General features: G+C 40.2%; 1 protein-coding gene across 5 annotated transcripts in view; it reads left to right on the top strand.

The window, feature by feature from the left end:
- Nucleotides 1-17,496, top strand: part of TXNDC16 (thioredoxin domain containing 16) — a 110,058-nt gene that overhangs the window by 18,887 nt on the left and 73,675 nt on the right. For all 5 annotated transcript variants that reach the window (XM_081830501.1, XM_081830504.1, XM_081830502.1 and 2 more), the window contains exon 6: nucleotides 8-82. In XM_081830501.1, the coding sequence (XP_081686627.1) occupies nucleotides 8-82 (75 nt within the window). The remainder of the gene's footprint in view (nucleotides 1-7; nucleotides 83-17,496) is intronic.

The raw sequence follows: 17,496 nt of genomic DNA on the forward strand, positions 1-17,496 counted from the left end.
TTTATAGGGGCAACATCTTACTCAGAGAATTCCCTACTGATACCTTGTTCGACGTGAATGCCATCGTTGCTCATGTTCTCTTGTAAGTACAGGGGGTACACATTCATTTATTGTTATTTATCTCTTGATTTCATTTGAGGCAGCCACAATCCATTAAAATATTTTAGGGTTTTAACATTATATTTGTAGACATTCATTTCATACAAATTCCTGGTCTATCTTCTCCCTATGTAGAGGATCTAAAATGTCTTGAATGGCAAAGGATACAGAAACATCTTTGTATAAAAATGGGAGAGGACACAATCACATGGTCATAGTATTGCTTTTGCTTTTGAATATAACTGTGGAGTAAGGATTTTACCAGGTAAAAAGCTCATCTTTGCTATTCTCACTGGGATTTTTTAAAATGTCTGGCATGCTTCTCACCCCAGTCTGATTTTTCTAGAGTCTGTAGCTCTGTGCCTACTCAGTAGGTGCAGAAACAGTGCAAATAGTCCCAGCACACATCTTAGTGTTTACTGAGAGAGAGAGAGAGAGAGAATCTAAATTTCCTTGGCATAGAATCTTTAGGCCTGGGATTTAGGCCTATGTGGAGTCCATTCTTGCAATCTCTCCCTGAATGAAGTCTGGTTTCCTCTTCGGTGACACAGCTAGAAGCTACGACTTCATCAGGGACACAAGTTTACATGGACTTGTCCAGTTTAATGTTGTATTAGGACTGCTGGCTACTAAGACCTTTGCTGACATTGAGTATCTTTGTTGTCTGCTTGGCTCCCCTCTTCCTTCTCCTCTCGGACTGGATTCCCATAAAAATTGGGTGAAAGTTAAATGACAGGAAATTCAGAACTTACAGGTGAAAAGTTGTGGTTATCACTTTGCAAATGGACACCTTTAAATGTTCCAGTACTCATCATATATAAATGAAAAGATTTTAGAAATCCCTGACAACCATGGAGCCTAAGGCCTGTAGACTAAGAAGCCAATTGTAAAGAGTGAATGGTGGCCTTTGGAGAGGAATTCCAAAGAGCTGATATGGCTTCTGTTCTCTAGGAATTTAGTGTTTTGTTACATAGACAGATACAGAAACAGGAAATATTATGTAGTAAGTAAATTGGTAGCAATTTGTGTGCATGAGGGCTTAAGGATCCACAGCATAGGGAAGAGTTACTTGTGTCTAGAATGAAGGTGGATATTTGTTAAGAAGGCTTCCTGGTGGAGGTGGCACCTGGGATAAATCTTAAAAGGATAAGTGGGAGTTTGCTTGGTGAAGAAACAGAAGGTGGGGAAAGCAGGGGAAACTGTGAACAAAGGCATGGAGGTTTGGAGGGGGGCAGTTTTTTTTTTTAAATAAATTTTTTAGAAGATTTTATTTTTTTTAAGAGAGAGAGAGCAGGGGGAGGGGTAGAGGGAGAAGCTGACTCCCTGCTGAGCAGGGAGCCCATTGTGAGTTGAAATCATGACCTGAGCCAAAGGCAGATGCTTAACTGACTGAGCCACCCAGGCGCCACATGGAGGGGGGCAGTTTTTACTGGAGTATGAAATGTGAAGCAGGAGATTATAGCAGAAGAGTAGGTATGGGGGTCAGATGAAGGGATATTTGTTTACCATGTGAAGAGGTTGAGGCTTTGGGGTAGCCACTGGAGGGTGAGGAGTTTAGCTCCAAGCCAGAATCCTTGCGTGACCTATGAGTCCTGACCATAGGCAATTATAGTCATTGTCTGGCAGGCCTCCTAGGGGAAAGGTGCCCTGCCCACACCAGACTGGGTGCATGCCCAGTGCATTGTGTTTTCTAGAGAAAATTGAGGTCCAAGACTCAGGCACCTAGGCCAGACATGCTCATATGTAACCTGTATTTTTAGCTCAAGTGTCTCCATTCAGAGGCCTCATTATCAGGGACCTTGACTGAGGCACCTCCCAGGTGCTTCTGCTAAGACCTCCTTATCAGGGGTCTTTGGTTGAGGCACATTTCTCCACTTGACTTGGTATCTTTCCACTTCTGGCTCTTCCCCCTTTCTTTCCCCTCAACCCATGAGTCCATAAAGAGTCAGGAGCCTTTTGTTTGGGGCCCCTTGGAATGAGATGCCTCCTTGCACCTGCACTGCACCCACCCGACCCTTGCCTAATGCTGGCCCATGGTGGGCGGGGCAAGGAATGGAGCATTGCAGAACTGGTGCCTCTCTTTTGGCCTCTGGCTTGCACTATCACAGTGAGTGAATAAAGGCTTGATTGTTACTTTAAGTTTGGCTCACTGTCCTGACCACCTCAAAACGTGATTGTTCAACGGAGGATTGTAGGCAGATAAGTGATATACTCAGAATAGTACTTTCGAGCTCTTTCTGGTGGATGTGAGACCGATTTGTGAAGTCCAAGCACACATAGAGACCATTGTGTGTCCATTATACAATCTAGGGAGGTAAAATAGAGATAGCAAAGAGGGGGTTTTCTTTTTAATGCCTAGGAGGTGAAATTAACTGGATTTGCTAAGAGCTAATTTGGTAATAATCAGCAAAAGTACAAACTTGAACTTACTCCCTAATCTCTTCTTTTCTGTCTTTCCAATCTCACTCAACCTCAATCCTCTCTGATCAACATCTGAAGTAGGCAAGAAAGAAGAACAGATTGACAGGGGAAGATGAGTCTACTTCAACAGGGGAATGCCCATCAGACTTGAGACTCTAGTAGGGATCTGTGGGAGTTTGAACCCCTGAGGAGTACAGATGTAGGTGTAGGCAACATACAGGTTATCCAGGGAGCATCTTACACAACACCAACACTTATGGGAAGAAGAAACTGACGGGGAAAAATAAATGTCAAGGAGGTAGAATTGCAAAGAGGCAATGTCCTCAACTGAATTTAAAATGTAAGAAAAAATGACTTGTAGAATATAGTATTTTACAAAAATTCTCAGTAGTGATATTTAGAATGTTGAAGAACTGTGCTAAATGTGCCATGTCATAGCTGCACCTTCCAAATAACCATGAGGGGGAAAAACAATACCTTTCAATCTATCATTCTACTTTTATGTGCTAAAACCATCAGTTTGAGATATCCAGCGCCTGGCAAGCAGTTTCTCTCTCCTGTACTTTTGCCGGTGCATACTATTCATTGAAATAGGACCTGAACTGTTTGGAATCTTTTGCCCATTTTTCTATCATGTTTGAACTTTATTAACTTTTAGATACTTTTTTTTTTTTGATTTATTTTAGAGAGGGAGAGAGAGTGCACAAGTGAGTGGGGGAAGGGGCAGAGGGAGAGAATCTTCTAAGCAGGGAGTCATCCCCAATCTCTTCTTTTCTGTCCCATGACCCATGAGGTCACGACCTGAGCCAAAACCAAGAGTTGGAAGCTTAACACACTGAGTCACCCAGGCGCTGCTAGATACTTTTTTTATATGAAGCAGACACAAACTAGATTCCCCCCAAGTTTGTCATTTATCATCTGAATTTCCCTATTTTTTTTTTTTAAGACTTTATTTATTTGAAAGAGAGAGTGCACATGTGGGAGAGTACAGGGGGAGGGGCAGAGGTACAGAGACAATCTCAAATAGACTCCATGCTGAGCACAGAGCCCCATGTGGGGCTCAATCTCACGACCCTGAGATCATGACCTGAGTTGAAATCGAGTCAGATGCTTAACCAGTTGAACCACTGAGATGCCCGAATTTCCCTATTCTTTAAAGAATTATCTGGTCAGATTTATCTTTTCTCTTCTGAATTATAGGTTTTAAGTTTTACTGTGGTTTCCTTTATGCTTTTGTTTCAAAGGAATTTACCCATTTAAAAAAATAATAGATTTTGTTTATTTATACATTTTTCCAGTTTTATTTTTTATTTATTTTCAAGTTTTTATTTAAATTCCAGTCAACATCCTGTGTAATTATTAGTTTCAGGTGAAGGATTTAGTGATTCATCACTTACATATAACACCCAGTGCTCATCACAACTAGTGCCCGCCTTAATATCCATCACCCATTTAGCCCATCCCTGGCCTACCTCCCTCCATCAATTCTCCATTTATTCTCTGTAGTTAAAGGCCTGTTTTATGGTTTGCCCCCTTCCCTCCCCCGCCATGTTCATTTGTTTTGTTTCTTAAATTCCACATATGAATGAGATCATATGGCATTTGTCTTTTTCTGACTTATTTTGCTTAGCATAATACACTCTGGGTCCATCCATGCTGTTGCAAATGGCAAGATTTCATTCTTTTTGATGGCTGAGTAATATTCCATTACACACACACACACACACACATACACACAAACATACCACATATACACCACATCTTCTTTATCCATTCATCAGTTGATGGACATTTGGGTTCTTTCCATAATTTGCCTGTTGTTAATAATGCTGCCATAAACATTGGGGTGCACGTATCCCTTCAAATCAGTATTTTTGTAGTACAGTTGCTGAATCCTAGGGTAGTTCTATTTTTAATTCTGTGAGGAACCTCCACATTGTTTTCCAGAGTGACCACACCAGTTTGCATTCCCCCCAACACTGCAAGAGGGTTCCCCTTTCCCTGCATCCTTGCCAACATCTGTTGTTTCCTGTGTTGTTATTTTTAGCCATTCTGATGGGAGTGAGGTGATATCTCATTGTAGTTTTTATTTGTATTTCCCTGATGATGAGTGATGTTGAGCATCTTTTCATGTGTCTGTTAACCATCTTGATGTCTTCTTTGGAAAAATGTCTATTCATGTCTTCTGCCCATTTCTTAACTAGGTTATGTGTTTTTTTGGGTATTGAGTTTGTTAAGGTTTTTTTTTTAATTTTTTTTTTTTAAAGATATTATTTGTTTATTTGACAGAGAGAGACACAGCGAGAGAGGGAACACAAGCAGGGGGAGTGGGAGAGGGAGAAGCAGGCTTCCCGCTGAGCAGGGAGCCCGATGCGGGGCTTGATCCCAGGACCCCGGGATCATGACCCGAGCCAAAGGCAGATGCTTGATGACTGAGCCACCCAGGCGCCCTGAGTTTGTTAAGTTCTTTATAGATTTTTAGATACTAACCCTTTATCAGATATGTCGTTTGCAAATATCTTCTCCCATTCCGTAGGCTGCCTTTTAGTTTTGTTGATTGTTTCTGTTGCTGTGCGGGAACTTTTTATCTTGATGAAGTCCCAATAGTTCATTTTTGCTTTTCTTTCCCTTGCCTCCGGAGATGTATGTAGTAGGAAGTTGCTATGGCTGATGTCAAAGAGGTTAGTGCCTATGTTCTCCTCTAGGATTTTGATGGTTTCCTGTCTCATATTTAAGTCTTTCATCCATTTTGAATTTATTTTTGTGTAAGGTGTAAGAAAGTGGTCCAGTTTCATTCTTCTGCATGTTGCTGTCCAGTTTTCCTGACACCATTTGTTGAAGAGACTGTCCTTTTTCCATTGGATATTCTTTTTTTTATTTGTTTCTCCTTTTTTAAAAATTATTTTTAATTTTTTAATTTTTTAAATTTCATTTTATTTTATTATGTTATGTTAGTCACCATACATCATTAGTTTTTTGATGTAGTGATTCATGATTCATTGTTTTCATATAACTTCCAGTTTTATGCATCCTCGGCAAAGAGTTGTAGGTCTATTTCTGGGTTTTCTATTCTGTTTCATTGATCTATGTGCCTGTTTTTGTGCCAGTACCATACTCTCTTGATGACTACAGCTTTGTAATATAACTTGAAATTCAGTATTATGATGTCTCTAGCTTTGCTTTTCTTTTTCAAGGTTGCTTTGGCTATTCGGGGTCTTTTGTGGTTCCATACACATTTTAGGATTATTTGTTCTAGCTCTGTGAAAAATGCTGGTCATTTTTTGATAGGGATTGCATTAAGTGTGTAGATTTCTTTGGGTAGTATAGACATTTTAACAATATTTTTTTTTCCAATCCATGAGCATGGAATGTTTCTTTGTGTCCTCTCTAATTTCTTTCATAAGGGTTCTATAGTTTTCAGAGTACAGCTCTTTTACCTTTTTGGTTAGGTTTATTCCTAAGTATCTTACTGTTTTTGTGCAGTTGTAAATGGGATCGATTCCTTGATTTCTTTTTCTGCTGCTTCATTACTGGTGTATAGAAATGCAGTAGATTTCTGTATATTGACTTTGTATCCTGTGACTTTACTGAATTCATGTATTTCTTGCAATTTTTTGGTGGCATCTTCAGGTTTTCTACATAGTCTCATGTCACCTGCAATTAGTGAGTTTGACTTCTTCCTTACCAATTTGGATGCCTTTTATTTCTTTTTGTTGTCTGTTTGCTGAGGCTAGGACATCTAGTACTATGTTAAATAACAGTGGTGATAGTGGACACCCCTGCCTTGTTCCTGACTGTAAAGGAAAAGCCTTCAGTTTTTCCCCACTGAGGATAATATTAGCTGTGGGTCTTTTGTATATGACCTTTATGATATTGAGGTAATTTCCCTCTACCCCTACTTTATTGAGGGTTTTTATCAAGAAGGATGCTGTACTTTGTCAAATGCTTTTTCTGTATCTATTGAGAGGATCATATGGTTCTTATCCTTTCTTTTACTAATGTGGTATGTCATGTTGATTGATTTGAGAATTGAGCCACCCTTGCAACCTAGGAATATATCCCACTTGATCATGGTGAATGATTCCTTTAATGTACTGTTGGATTTGATATGCTAGTATTTTGTTGAGAAGTTTTACATCCATGTTCATCTGCGATATTGGTCTATAGTTCTCTTTTTTAGTGGGGTCTTTATCTGGATAACACTGGCTCTGTAGAATGAGTTTGGATGTTTTCCTTCCATTTCTATTTTTTTGAGAAGAATAGGTATTAATTCTTTAAATGTTTGGTGGAATTCCCCTGTGAAGGCATCTGGCTCTGGACTTTTGTTTGTTGGGAGATTTTTGATTACTGATTAAATTTCTTTGCTGTGTATTGATGTGTTCAAGTTTTCTATTTCTTCCTGATTCAGTTGGTGGTTTATGTGTTTCTAGGATATTATCCATCTCTTCCAGATTACCCAATTTCTTGGCATACAGTTTTTCGTAATATTCTCTTATAATTGTTTATATTTCTGTGGTGGTGGTTGTGATCTCTTCTCTTTCATTCGCAATTTTATTCATTTAGGTCTTTTTTCTTTTTGATAAGTCTGGCTAGGGGTTTATCAATTTTATTAGTTTTTTCAAAGAATCAGCTCCTGATTTCATTGATCTGTTCTGTTTTTGTTGTTGTTGTTGTTTCTATATTATTTATTTCTCTTCTAATCTTTATTATTTCCCTTCTGCTGCTGGGTTTAGGCTTCATTTATTGTTCTTTTTCTAGCTCCTTTAGGTGTAAGGTTAGGTTGCATATTTACGATTTTTCTTGCGGGGGCGCCTGGGTGGCTCAGTTGGTTAAGCGACTGCCTTTGGCTCAGGTCATGATCCTGGAGTCCCTGGATCGAGTTCCGCATCGGGCTACCTGCTCGGCAGGGAGTCTGCTTCTCCCTCTGACCCTCCCCCCTCTTATGTGCTCTCTTTCTCATTCTCTCTCTCTTTAAAATAAATAAATAAAATAAATAAATAAATAAATAAAATCTTTAAAAAAAAAAAAGATTTTTCTTATGGGCGCCTGGGTGACTCAGTTGGCTAAGCGACTGCCTTCAGCTCAGGTCATGATCCCAGGGTCCTGGGATCGAGTCCCACATCAGGCTCCCCCTGCTCTGCAGGGAGCCTGCTTCTCCCTCTGCCTCTGCCTGCCACTCCCCTGCTTGTGCTCTCTCTCTGTCAAATAAATAAATAAAATCTTTTTTTTTTAATAAATAAAATCTTTAAAAAAAAAAAAAAAGATTTTTCTTGCTTCTTGAGATATGCCTGTATTGCCCTATACTTCCCTCTTAGGACCCTTTTGCTGTTTCCCAAAGCTTTTGGACTGTTGTCTTTCATTTTCATTTATTTCCATGTATTTTTTAAAATTTCTTCTTTAATTTCCTGATTGACCCCTTCATTCATTTTTTTTTCTTTTTAAGTAGAGCCCAATGTAGGGCTTGAACTCATAACTCTGAGATCAAGACCTGAGCTGAGATCAAGAGTTGGATGCTTAACTGCCTGAGCCACCCAGGCTCCCTTACCCACTCATTCTTTAGTATAATGTTCTTTAGCCTCCATGTATTTGTGGTCATTCCAATTTTTTTCTTGTGGTTGACTTCAAGTTTCATACCATTGTGATCAGAAAATATGCATAGTATGATCTCAGTCTTTTTGTACTAGTTGAGGCCTGATTTGTGACCTAGTATGTGATCTATTCTGGAGAAGGTCCCATGTGCACTTGAATGTGTATTCTGCTGCTCTGGGCTGAAATGTTGTGACTGTATCTTTTTTTTTTTTAATTTTTAAAGATTTTATTTATTTATTTATTTGAGAGAGAGAAACAGCATGAGAGGAGAGAGGGTCAGAGGGAGAAGCAGGCTCCCCACTGAGCTTGGAGCCCGATGTGGGACTCGATCCCAGGACTCCGGGACCATGACCCGAGCTGAAGGCAGTCGCTTAACCAACTGAGCCACCCAGGCGCCCGTGACTGTATCTTTTAAGTCCATGTGGTCCAGTGTGTCATTCAAAGCCATTGTTTCCTTGTTGATTTTCTGCTTGGATCATCTGTCCATTGATGTAAGTGGGGCGTTAAAGTCTCCTACTATTATTATATTATTATTAATGAGTTCCTTTATGTTTGTTATTAATTTATTTTATATATTTGGTTGCTCCCAAGTTTTGGGCATAAATACTTATAATTGTTAGATCTTCTTTTTGGATAGACCCCTTCATTATGATGTAGTGCCCTTTTTCAGCTCTTGTTATAGTCTTTGGTTTAAAATCTAGTTTGTCTGATGTAAGTATGGCGACTCTGCCTTTCTTTTGACATCCACTTGCATGGTAAATATTTCTCCATCCCCTCACTTTCAATATACAGGTGTCTTTAGGTCTAAAAAGAGTCTCTTGTAGGCAGCATATAGATGGGTCTTTTTAAAATTTGTTTTTAGGGCGTCTGGGTGGCTCAGTCGTTAGGCGTCTACCTTTGGCCCACATCGAGCTCCCTGCTCCGCGGGAAGCCTGCTTCTCCCTCTCCCACTTCCCCTGCTTGTGTTCCCTCTGTCGCTGTGTCTCTCTCTGTCAAATAAATAAAAAAAATTGTTTTTAAAGATTTTATTTATCCATGAGAGACAGAGACAGAGAGGCAGAGGCAGAGGGAGAAGCAGGCTCCCCGTAGAGCAGGGACTCTGATGTGGAACTTGATCCTAGGACCCTGGGATCATGACCTGAGCCAAACGCAGATGCTCAACCAACTGAGCCACCCAGGCGCCTGGGTCTTTTTTTTTAATCCATTCTGACACCCTATGTCTTTTGATTAGAGCATTTAGTTCATTTACATTCAGAGTGATTCTTGATAGATAGGAATTTTATTACTTGTTTTGTTGTTGTTTCTGGAGATTTTCTTTGTTCCTTTCTAGTCTTTGTCACTTTTGGTCTTTCTTTCCCACTCAAAGAGTCCCCTTTAATATTTCTTACAGGGCTGGTTTAGTGGTCAGGAACTCCTTTTGTTTGTCTGGGAAACTCTTTATCTCTCCTTCTGTTCTGAATGACAGCCTTGCAGGATAGAGCATTCTTGGCAGTATATTTTTCCCATTCAGCATGTTGAATATATCATGCCACTCTCTTCTTGCCTGCTAAGTTTCTTTGGAGAGATCTGTTACTAATCTTATTTGTCTTCCCTTATTCGTTAGGGACTTCTTTTGTCTGCTTCATTTAGGATTTTTTCCTTATTCTATATTTTGCAAATTTTACTCTGATATGTCTTGGTGTTGGCTTGCTTTTGTTGATTTTGATGGCAGTTCTCTGTGCCTCCTTGATTTGGATATCTGTTTCCTTTCCCAGATTGGGGAAGTTTTCAGCTGTAATTTCCTCAAATAAACCTTCTGCCCTCTTTCCCCTCTTCTTCTTCTGGGACTCCTATGATACGAATGTTATTATGCTTTATGGAATCGCTGAGTTCCCTAGGTCTTCATTCATGATCCATTATTTTTCTTTCCCTCTCAGCTTCATTATTTTCCATAATTTTATCTTCTATATCACTTATTTGTTCCTATTCTTCTTCCATCCTTGTGGTCATTACATCCAGTCAGTTTTGCATCTTGGTTATTGAAGTTTTCATTTCAGCCTATGTTTTAGGTCTTTTATCTCTTTGGTAAAGATCTCCCTGGTGTCTTCTATGCTTTTCTCAAGCCCAACTAGTATTCTTATGATTGTTGCTTTACATTCTGGATCAGGAATATTAGTTATATTTGTTTTGATTAGATCCCTGGCTGTGACCTTTTCTTGTTCTTTCTTTTGGGATGAATTCCTCTGTCTTGGCATTTTGTCTAGGTCTCTGTCTTCTTCTTTGTGTTAGGAAAGCCTGTTATGGGGGTGCCTGGGTGGCTCAGTTGGTTGAGCATCTGCCTTTGGCTTGGGTCATGATCCCAGGGTCCTGGGATTGAGCCCCACATCAGGCTCCCTGCTCAGCGGAGAGCCTGCTTCTCCCTCTTTCTCTGCTGCTCCTTCTGCTTATGCTTTCTCTCTCACTCTGTCAAATAAATAAATAAAATCTTAAAAACAAACAAAAATGAAAGCCTGTTATCTTTCCTGCTCTTGAGAGTAATGGTTTTATGAAGAAGAGGTCCTATGCTGTCCAGGGCCTGGTGCTTCAGGAAGTGTTTCAGAGTGTGCACTGTGCTGCAGTGTGTTTTGGCACCTCTTTCCTAAAGGTCAGTCCTCTTCAGAGTTTCTCCTTGCCTGCAGTGGCGAGTGTTTGGACCTTGGCCAGAGTGTGGCTAGTTTTAACTAGTTGTATTCTGGTCTGTTTGTTAAGAGAGACCCGATGCTATTTCCATTAGAGCTGAAGCTTTGTAGAACCTTATGGTTAGTAGATGTGCTAGGTGGGGGATGGGGGGGGTTGTGCTGGTCTTCTTGGGGAGGGGCCCACCACACGGGTTCTCAGGCACACTTGCCCAAGAAAGCAGCACCAGCAGAGCACAGGGGGTGGGGCTTGGTGTAAGCTGTTTAGGCCACCACTGTTGGCTCTGTGCTGCTTACTGAAATTAGTTTATGCTGAGGGGTGGGGGAGGGAAATGGGGCCAACCCTCTTTGTTGTCCCTAGAGTGGGGAATACACACCTGCTGCTGTCCAGGAAGCCCTTCCAGAAGAGCAAAGAATCTCTCCTTGTGTGTCTCAGGCATCCCTCAGATCCCTGCCTTTCCCCTGTCTGTGTTCAGCATGGCTGCCCACGTGGTAGCATAGTGCACCTTGGGGTCTATCCCAGGCAGATTGGCTGAGTTTTAAAACTCCAAACTTTAGGGACCTGGCATGGTGGGGACCTGTGCTGGTCCTCTGGGCAGGGTCTCACTGTACTGGGAGTGATGCAGGTTGTCTCAGAAGGGCAGTTGCACCAAAGTGCAGGGGTTTGGAGTTTGGTATAAAGCACAGCAAAAAGCTGGTGTCCAGGTTAGCTGCCCTCAGCAGGTGTCTTTGCACCTATGCTGAGAGGCGGGGGAGGGAAATAGTGCCCACTAGCTCTTTAGTCCACCTCTCTCAGATGTGCTCCAAGAATGGGGAACTACCTCTCCCATTGGGTCCCAGGGAATCCTCTGATCACGACATCTGCCCCCAGGCTATCTGCCCTCCTTCTCCACAGGAGAACTGCAGCCCCTGCCAGGCTCCACACCAGCCCTGCTGTGGACAGCTAAAACTCTAGTCTTTGAGCCCCACTGGTTGTCAAAAAAAAATCTTGTAAATCAGCTCCTCTCATTTTCCCAGTCAGTGGCTTTGGGGAAGTGTTTTCCTTATGCAATCCCCTGTGCACTCCTCTCTCTCTCTCTCCCTCTCTCCTTCCCTCCCCCCACCTCTCTCTCTCTCTCTCCCTCCCTCCCTCCTCTGTCTGTGACCAGGGCTCCCTCCCCTCTGCAGCACCCATGATCTTTTTCTCCCCCAAACCACATCTCTGCACCTCCTACCTTCCATGATATGTCCTCTTCTCTCCCTCTAGTTGTGCAGTTTATTCTGTCAGTCCTCAGATCAATGTCTTGGGTATTCAAAATGATTTGATATTTATCTACCTGTGTTTGAGGAATGAGGCAAATCTAGGGTCCTCCTACTCCATTTTAGCTTCTCCTCCACTTTTTCCAGTTTTAGAATTTTGTCATAAACAAACAACTTGATTAAAGAGAAGAATTAGTAAATCAAACCTAGGTTCGGCAATTTGTAAATTTCTGCCCATGGTACTGGGAATTCTCTCTGTCTGAGATATGGTTATGAGTGTACAAGACACCACTACTAATCTCTTACCCTTCCAATTTAGAGGATGACCTAGATTTTTTTTTTAAAGATTTTATTTATTTTAAATTAATTTTTTAAAAGATTTTATTTATTTATTTGAGAGAGAGAGAGAGCATGAGAGGGGGGAGGGTCAGAGGGAGAAGCAGACTCCCCGCTCAGCAGGGAGCCTGATGCTGGACTCAATCCTGGGACTCCAGGATCATGACCCAAGCTGAAGGCAGTCACTCAACCAACTGAGCTACCCAGGCACCCTAAAGATTTTATTTATTTTAGAAGAGAGAGAGAGAGCATGAGCATAAGCGGGGGGGGGAGGTTAGCATTAGGAGGGGAGAGAAAGACAAGCAGACTCCACGCTAAATGCAGAGCCTGATATAGGGCTCAACCTCACGACCCTGAGATCATGACCTGAGCCAAAACCAAGAGTTGGATGCTCAACTGACTGTGCCATCCAGGTGCCCCTAGATTTTGTTTTTTTTAGAGCAGTTTTAGATTTAGAGAAAGTTGAGCATATAGTGCAGAGAATTCTGGTATAACTCCTTTTCTGGACTCAATTTCCCTTATTGTTAACATTTTGCATTAGTGTGGTACATTTGTTACAATTGATGAACCAAGATCAATACCTTATTAACAAAAGTACATAGTTTACAGTAGAATTCAGGCTTTCTGTTGTACAGTTCTGTGAGTTTTGACAAATGTGTAATGACATGTATTCACCATTATAGTATCAAACAGAATAGTTTCACTAGCCTAAAAAATTCCCATACTTCACCTGTTTATCCCTCCCTTCCACTCCACAACCACTAATCTTTTTACTGTCTCTGTAGTTTTGCCTTTTCGAGTGTCATATAGTTGGAATCCTACAGATGTAGTTTTCAGATTGACTTCTTTTACTTAGCAGTATTTATTTAAGTTTCCTCCATGTCTTTTCATGGTTTGATGGCTCATTTTTTTAAAATTTTAATTCCAGTATACCTAACATACAGTGCTATATTAGTTTCAGGTGTACAAAATAGTGATTCAGCAATTCCATACATCACCCAGTACTTAATCATGACAAGTGCGCTCCTTAATCCCCATCACCTATTTCACCCATACCCCCCATCCACCTCCCCTCTGGTAACCATCAGTTTGTTCTCTATAGTTAAGAGTCTGTTTCTTGGTTTGTTTCTCTCTTTTTTTTCCTTTGTTCTTTTTTTTGTTCGTTTGTTTCTTAAATTCTACGTATGAGTGAAATCATATGGTATTTGTCTTTCTCTGACTTATTTCACTTAGCATTATACTCTCTAGCTCTATCCAAGTTGTTGCAAATGGCAAGGTTTCATTCTTTTTCATGGCTGAATAATATTCCATTGTATATATATACACTACATCGTTATCCATTCATCTATTGATGGATATTTAGGTTGCTTCCATAATTTGGCTGTTGTAATTAATGCTGCAATAAACATCAGGGTGCATGTATCCCTTTGAACTAGTGTTTTTATATCCTTTGGGTAAGTACCTAGTAGAGCAATTGCTGGATCATAGGGTAGTTCTATTTTTAACTTTTTGAGGAACCTCCATACTGTTTTTCAGAGTGGTTGTACCAGTTTGCATTCCTACCAGCAGTACATGAGGGTTCCTTTTTCTCCACATACTTGCCAACACTTGTTTCTTGTGTTTATTTATTTATTTATTTTGAGGGAGAGAGAGAAAGAGAGAGTGGGGGAGGGGCAGAGAGAGAGGGAGAGAGAGAATCTTTTTTTTTTTAAGATTTTATTTATTTATCTGAGAGAGAGAATGGGAGACAGAGAGCATGAGGGGGGAGGATCAGAGGGAGAAGCAGACTCCGCACTGAGCAGGGAGCCTGATGTGGGACTTGATCCCAGGACTCTAGGATCATGACCTGAGCCGAAGGCAGTTGCTTAACCAACTGAGCCATCCAGGTGCCCCGAGAGAGAGAATCTTAAGCAGGCTCCATGCCCAGTGTGGAGCCCAGCACCAGGTTTGATCTCATGACCCTGAGATCTTGACCTGAGCCAAAATCAGGAGTCTGGACACAACTAATTGAGGCACCCAGGCACCCCTGTTTCTTGTGTTTTTTATTTTAGCCATTCTAACAGGTGTGAGATAGCTAACAGATATCTCACTGTAGTTTTAATTTGCATTTCCCTGATGATGAGTGATGTTGAGCATCTTTTCATGTGTCTCTTGGACATGTGGATGTCTTCTTTGGGGTAATGTCTGTTTATTTCTTCTGGATGGCTCATTTCTTTTGGTCACTGAATAGTATCCCATTGTATGGTTATACCAGTGTTTGTTTATATGTTCACTTATTGAAGACATCTTGGTTGATTCCAAGTTTTGGCAATTATGAATAAAGCTTCTATAAATGTTCCTGTGTAGGTTTTTTTTGTATGGATGTAGTTTTTAACTCATTTGGGTAAATACTTAGGGATGTGATTTCTGGATCATATGGGAGGATTATGTTCAGCTTTGTAAGAAACTGCCAAGCTGTCTTGCAGTGCGGCTTCTACTCTTTTGCATACACACCTACAATGAGTGAGTGAGTTCCTGTTGTTCCACATCCTTGTCAGCATTTGGTATTGTCAATTTTTTTTTTTAATTTTAACCATTCCAGTTGTAATATCTCATTGTTTTAATTTGCAATTTCCTAATTACATATGATGTTGTGCATCTTTTAATATCCTTATTTTCCATCTGTGTATTTTCTTTGGTGGAATATCTATTCAGATCTTTTGCCTATATTTTTGTTTTTTTAAAGATGTATTTATGGTCCTCTGCTTTATATTGCAGAGGACCATAGGGGAAGGAAGGAAAACTGAATGGGAAGAAATCAGAGAGGGAGACAAACCATTAGAGACTCTGGACTCTGGGAAACAAACTGAGGGTTTCAGTGGGGGGATGGGGTAACCAGGTGATGGGTATTAAGGAGGGCACGTGTGGTGATGAGCACTGGGTGTTATACGTAACTAATGAATCATTGAACATTACATCAAAAACTAAAAAAAATATATATTTTAGAGGGGTGGAGGGGCAGAGGGAGAGGGAGAGAGAGAGAATCTCAAGCAGACTCCCTGCTGAGCATGGAGCCCCACACGGGGCTCAGTCACACAACCCTGAGATCATGACCTGAGCAAAATCAAGAGTTGGATGCTTAACTGACTGAGCCACCCAGGTGCCCCATCTTTTGCCCATATTTTAATTAGATTGTTTTGTTATTGTTGAAGTTTTGTGTTTTTGACAACCAAGAATCTTTATTTTTTAATTTTATTATTTTTTTTACTGAAGTATAATTGACACACAATAGCCTATTAGTGTTTGGTGTACATAATAGGGATTTGATGTTTTTATACGTTGCAAAATTATTTCAACAATTGCCATCTGTCACCATGTAAAATTATTATAATACCGTTGACTACTGTCACCATGTTGTACATTACATCTCCATGACTTTATTTTTTTATTTTTTATTTTCTTTGCTGCAGCACTTTATTTTCCTCACACAATGATGCTTTGCTGGGGCCTAATGTTTTCTCATGACAGTAGAAAATCAAAATTTACTGTCATATTAAAGAATTGAGAATTGGTACAAAAGCCTTACATAAGTTAAAAGGATGAATAAATTTATAGTTGTAAATGCAAACTGTTTTCCGGCTCACAGCAATTAACAGTCCACAGTGTTCTGGCAGGAAAACATTGGGTAAGAAAGGAAAGTGGGTCCTAAGGCTTGGACATTCCCAAGCCTGTCAGACCAGCAAGGTAGAAGTGACAACTGGTTCAGGACTCTTGCCAGCCTCTAGAGAAATCCTGGAATAGGCAGCTCTTACACATTAATACCTTGCACAGATCAAGAACCTCATGGTCTTGCAGATTCTCATCAAACCAATGGATTTCTCTTTCCATGACTTTATTTTTTTTTTAATTTTATTTTATTATGTTATGTTAATCACCATACATCATTAGTTTTTGATGTAGTGATCCACGATTCATTGTTTTCATATAACACCCAGTGCTCCATGCATTCCATGACTTTATTTTATAACTGAGAGTTTGTACCTTTTAATTCCCTTCACCTATTTTGCCCTCAACCCCTCCTACTTTGAGTCTGTTTTGTTCTTTTGTTTTTTAGATTCCACATGTAAGTGAAATCTTATAGTATTTGTCTTTCTCTGTTTGACTTCCTTCACTTAGCAGAATACACTCTAGGTCCATCCATGTTATCTCAAATGGTAAGATTTCATTCTGTTTTGGGTGCCTGCGTGGCTCAGTTGGTTAAGCGACTGCCTTCAGCTCAGGTCATGATCCCAGGGTCCTGGGATCGAGCCCTGCGTTGGGCTCCCTGCTTGGCGGGAAGCCTGCTTGTCACTCTCCCACTCTCCCTGCTTGTGTTCCCTCTCCCGCTGTCTCTCTCTCTCTGTTAAAATAAATAAATAAAAAATCTTTTAAAAAAAAAGATTTCATTCTGTTTTATGACTAATACTACATTGTGTGTATGTGTGTGTGTGTATCACATTTTTTTAAAATCCATTCATCCATAGATACTTAGATTGCTTCTATATTTTGGCTATTGTAAATAATGCTGCAATGAATATAGAAGTGCATATATTTTTACAGATCGGTGTTTTTGTTTCCTTCAGATAAATACCCACAAGTAGGATTGCTGAATCATATGGTAGTTCTATTTGTAATTTTTTGAGGAACTTCCATACTGTTTTCCATATTGGCTATACCAATTTACATTCCCACCAATAGTGTACAAGGGATCCTTTTTCTCTATATCCTCAAGAGCAGTTTTTTTTTAAATCATTTTGATAATAGCCAATCTGACAAGTGTGAGGTAATATTGTGGTTTTGATTTGCATTTCCTTGATGATTAGTGATGTTGAGCATCTTTTCATGCACCTGTTGGCTATCTGTATGTCTTCTTTGGAAAAATGTCTATTCAAGTCCTCTGCCCATTTTTTAATTGGGTTATTTGGGGTTTTTTTGATATTAAGTTGTATAAGTCCTTTATATATTTTGAATATTAACTCCTTATTTTTTTACATTTTTTTATTATGTTAATCACCATACATTACATCATTAGTTTTTGATGTAGTGTTCCATGATTCATTGTTTGTGCATAACACCCAGTGCTCCATGAGGAACATGCCCTCTTTAATACCCATCACCAGGCTAACCCATCCTCCCACCC

Source organism: Leptonychotes weddellii, chromosome 9, assembly GCF_054177405.1.
Source record: "Leptonychotes weddellii isolate Sample4059 chromosome 9, ASM5417740v2, whole genome shotgun sequence".
Lineage (NCBI taxonomy): Eukaryota > Metazoa > Chordata > Mammalia > Carnivora > Phocidae > Leptonychotes > Leptonychotes weddellii.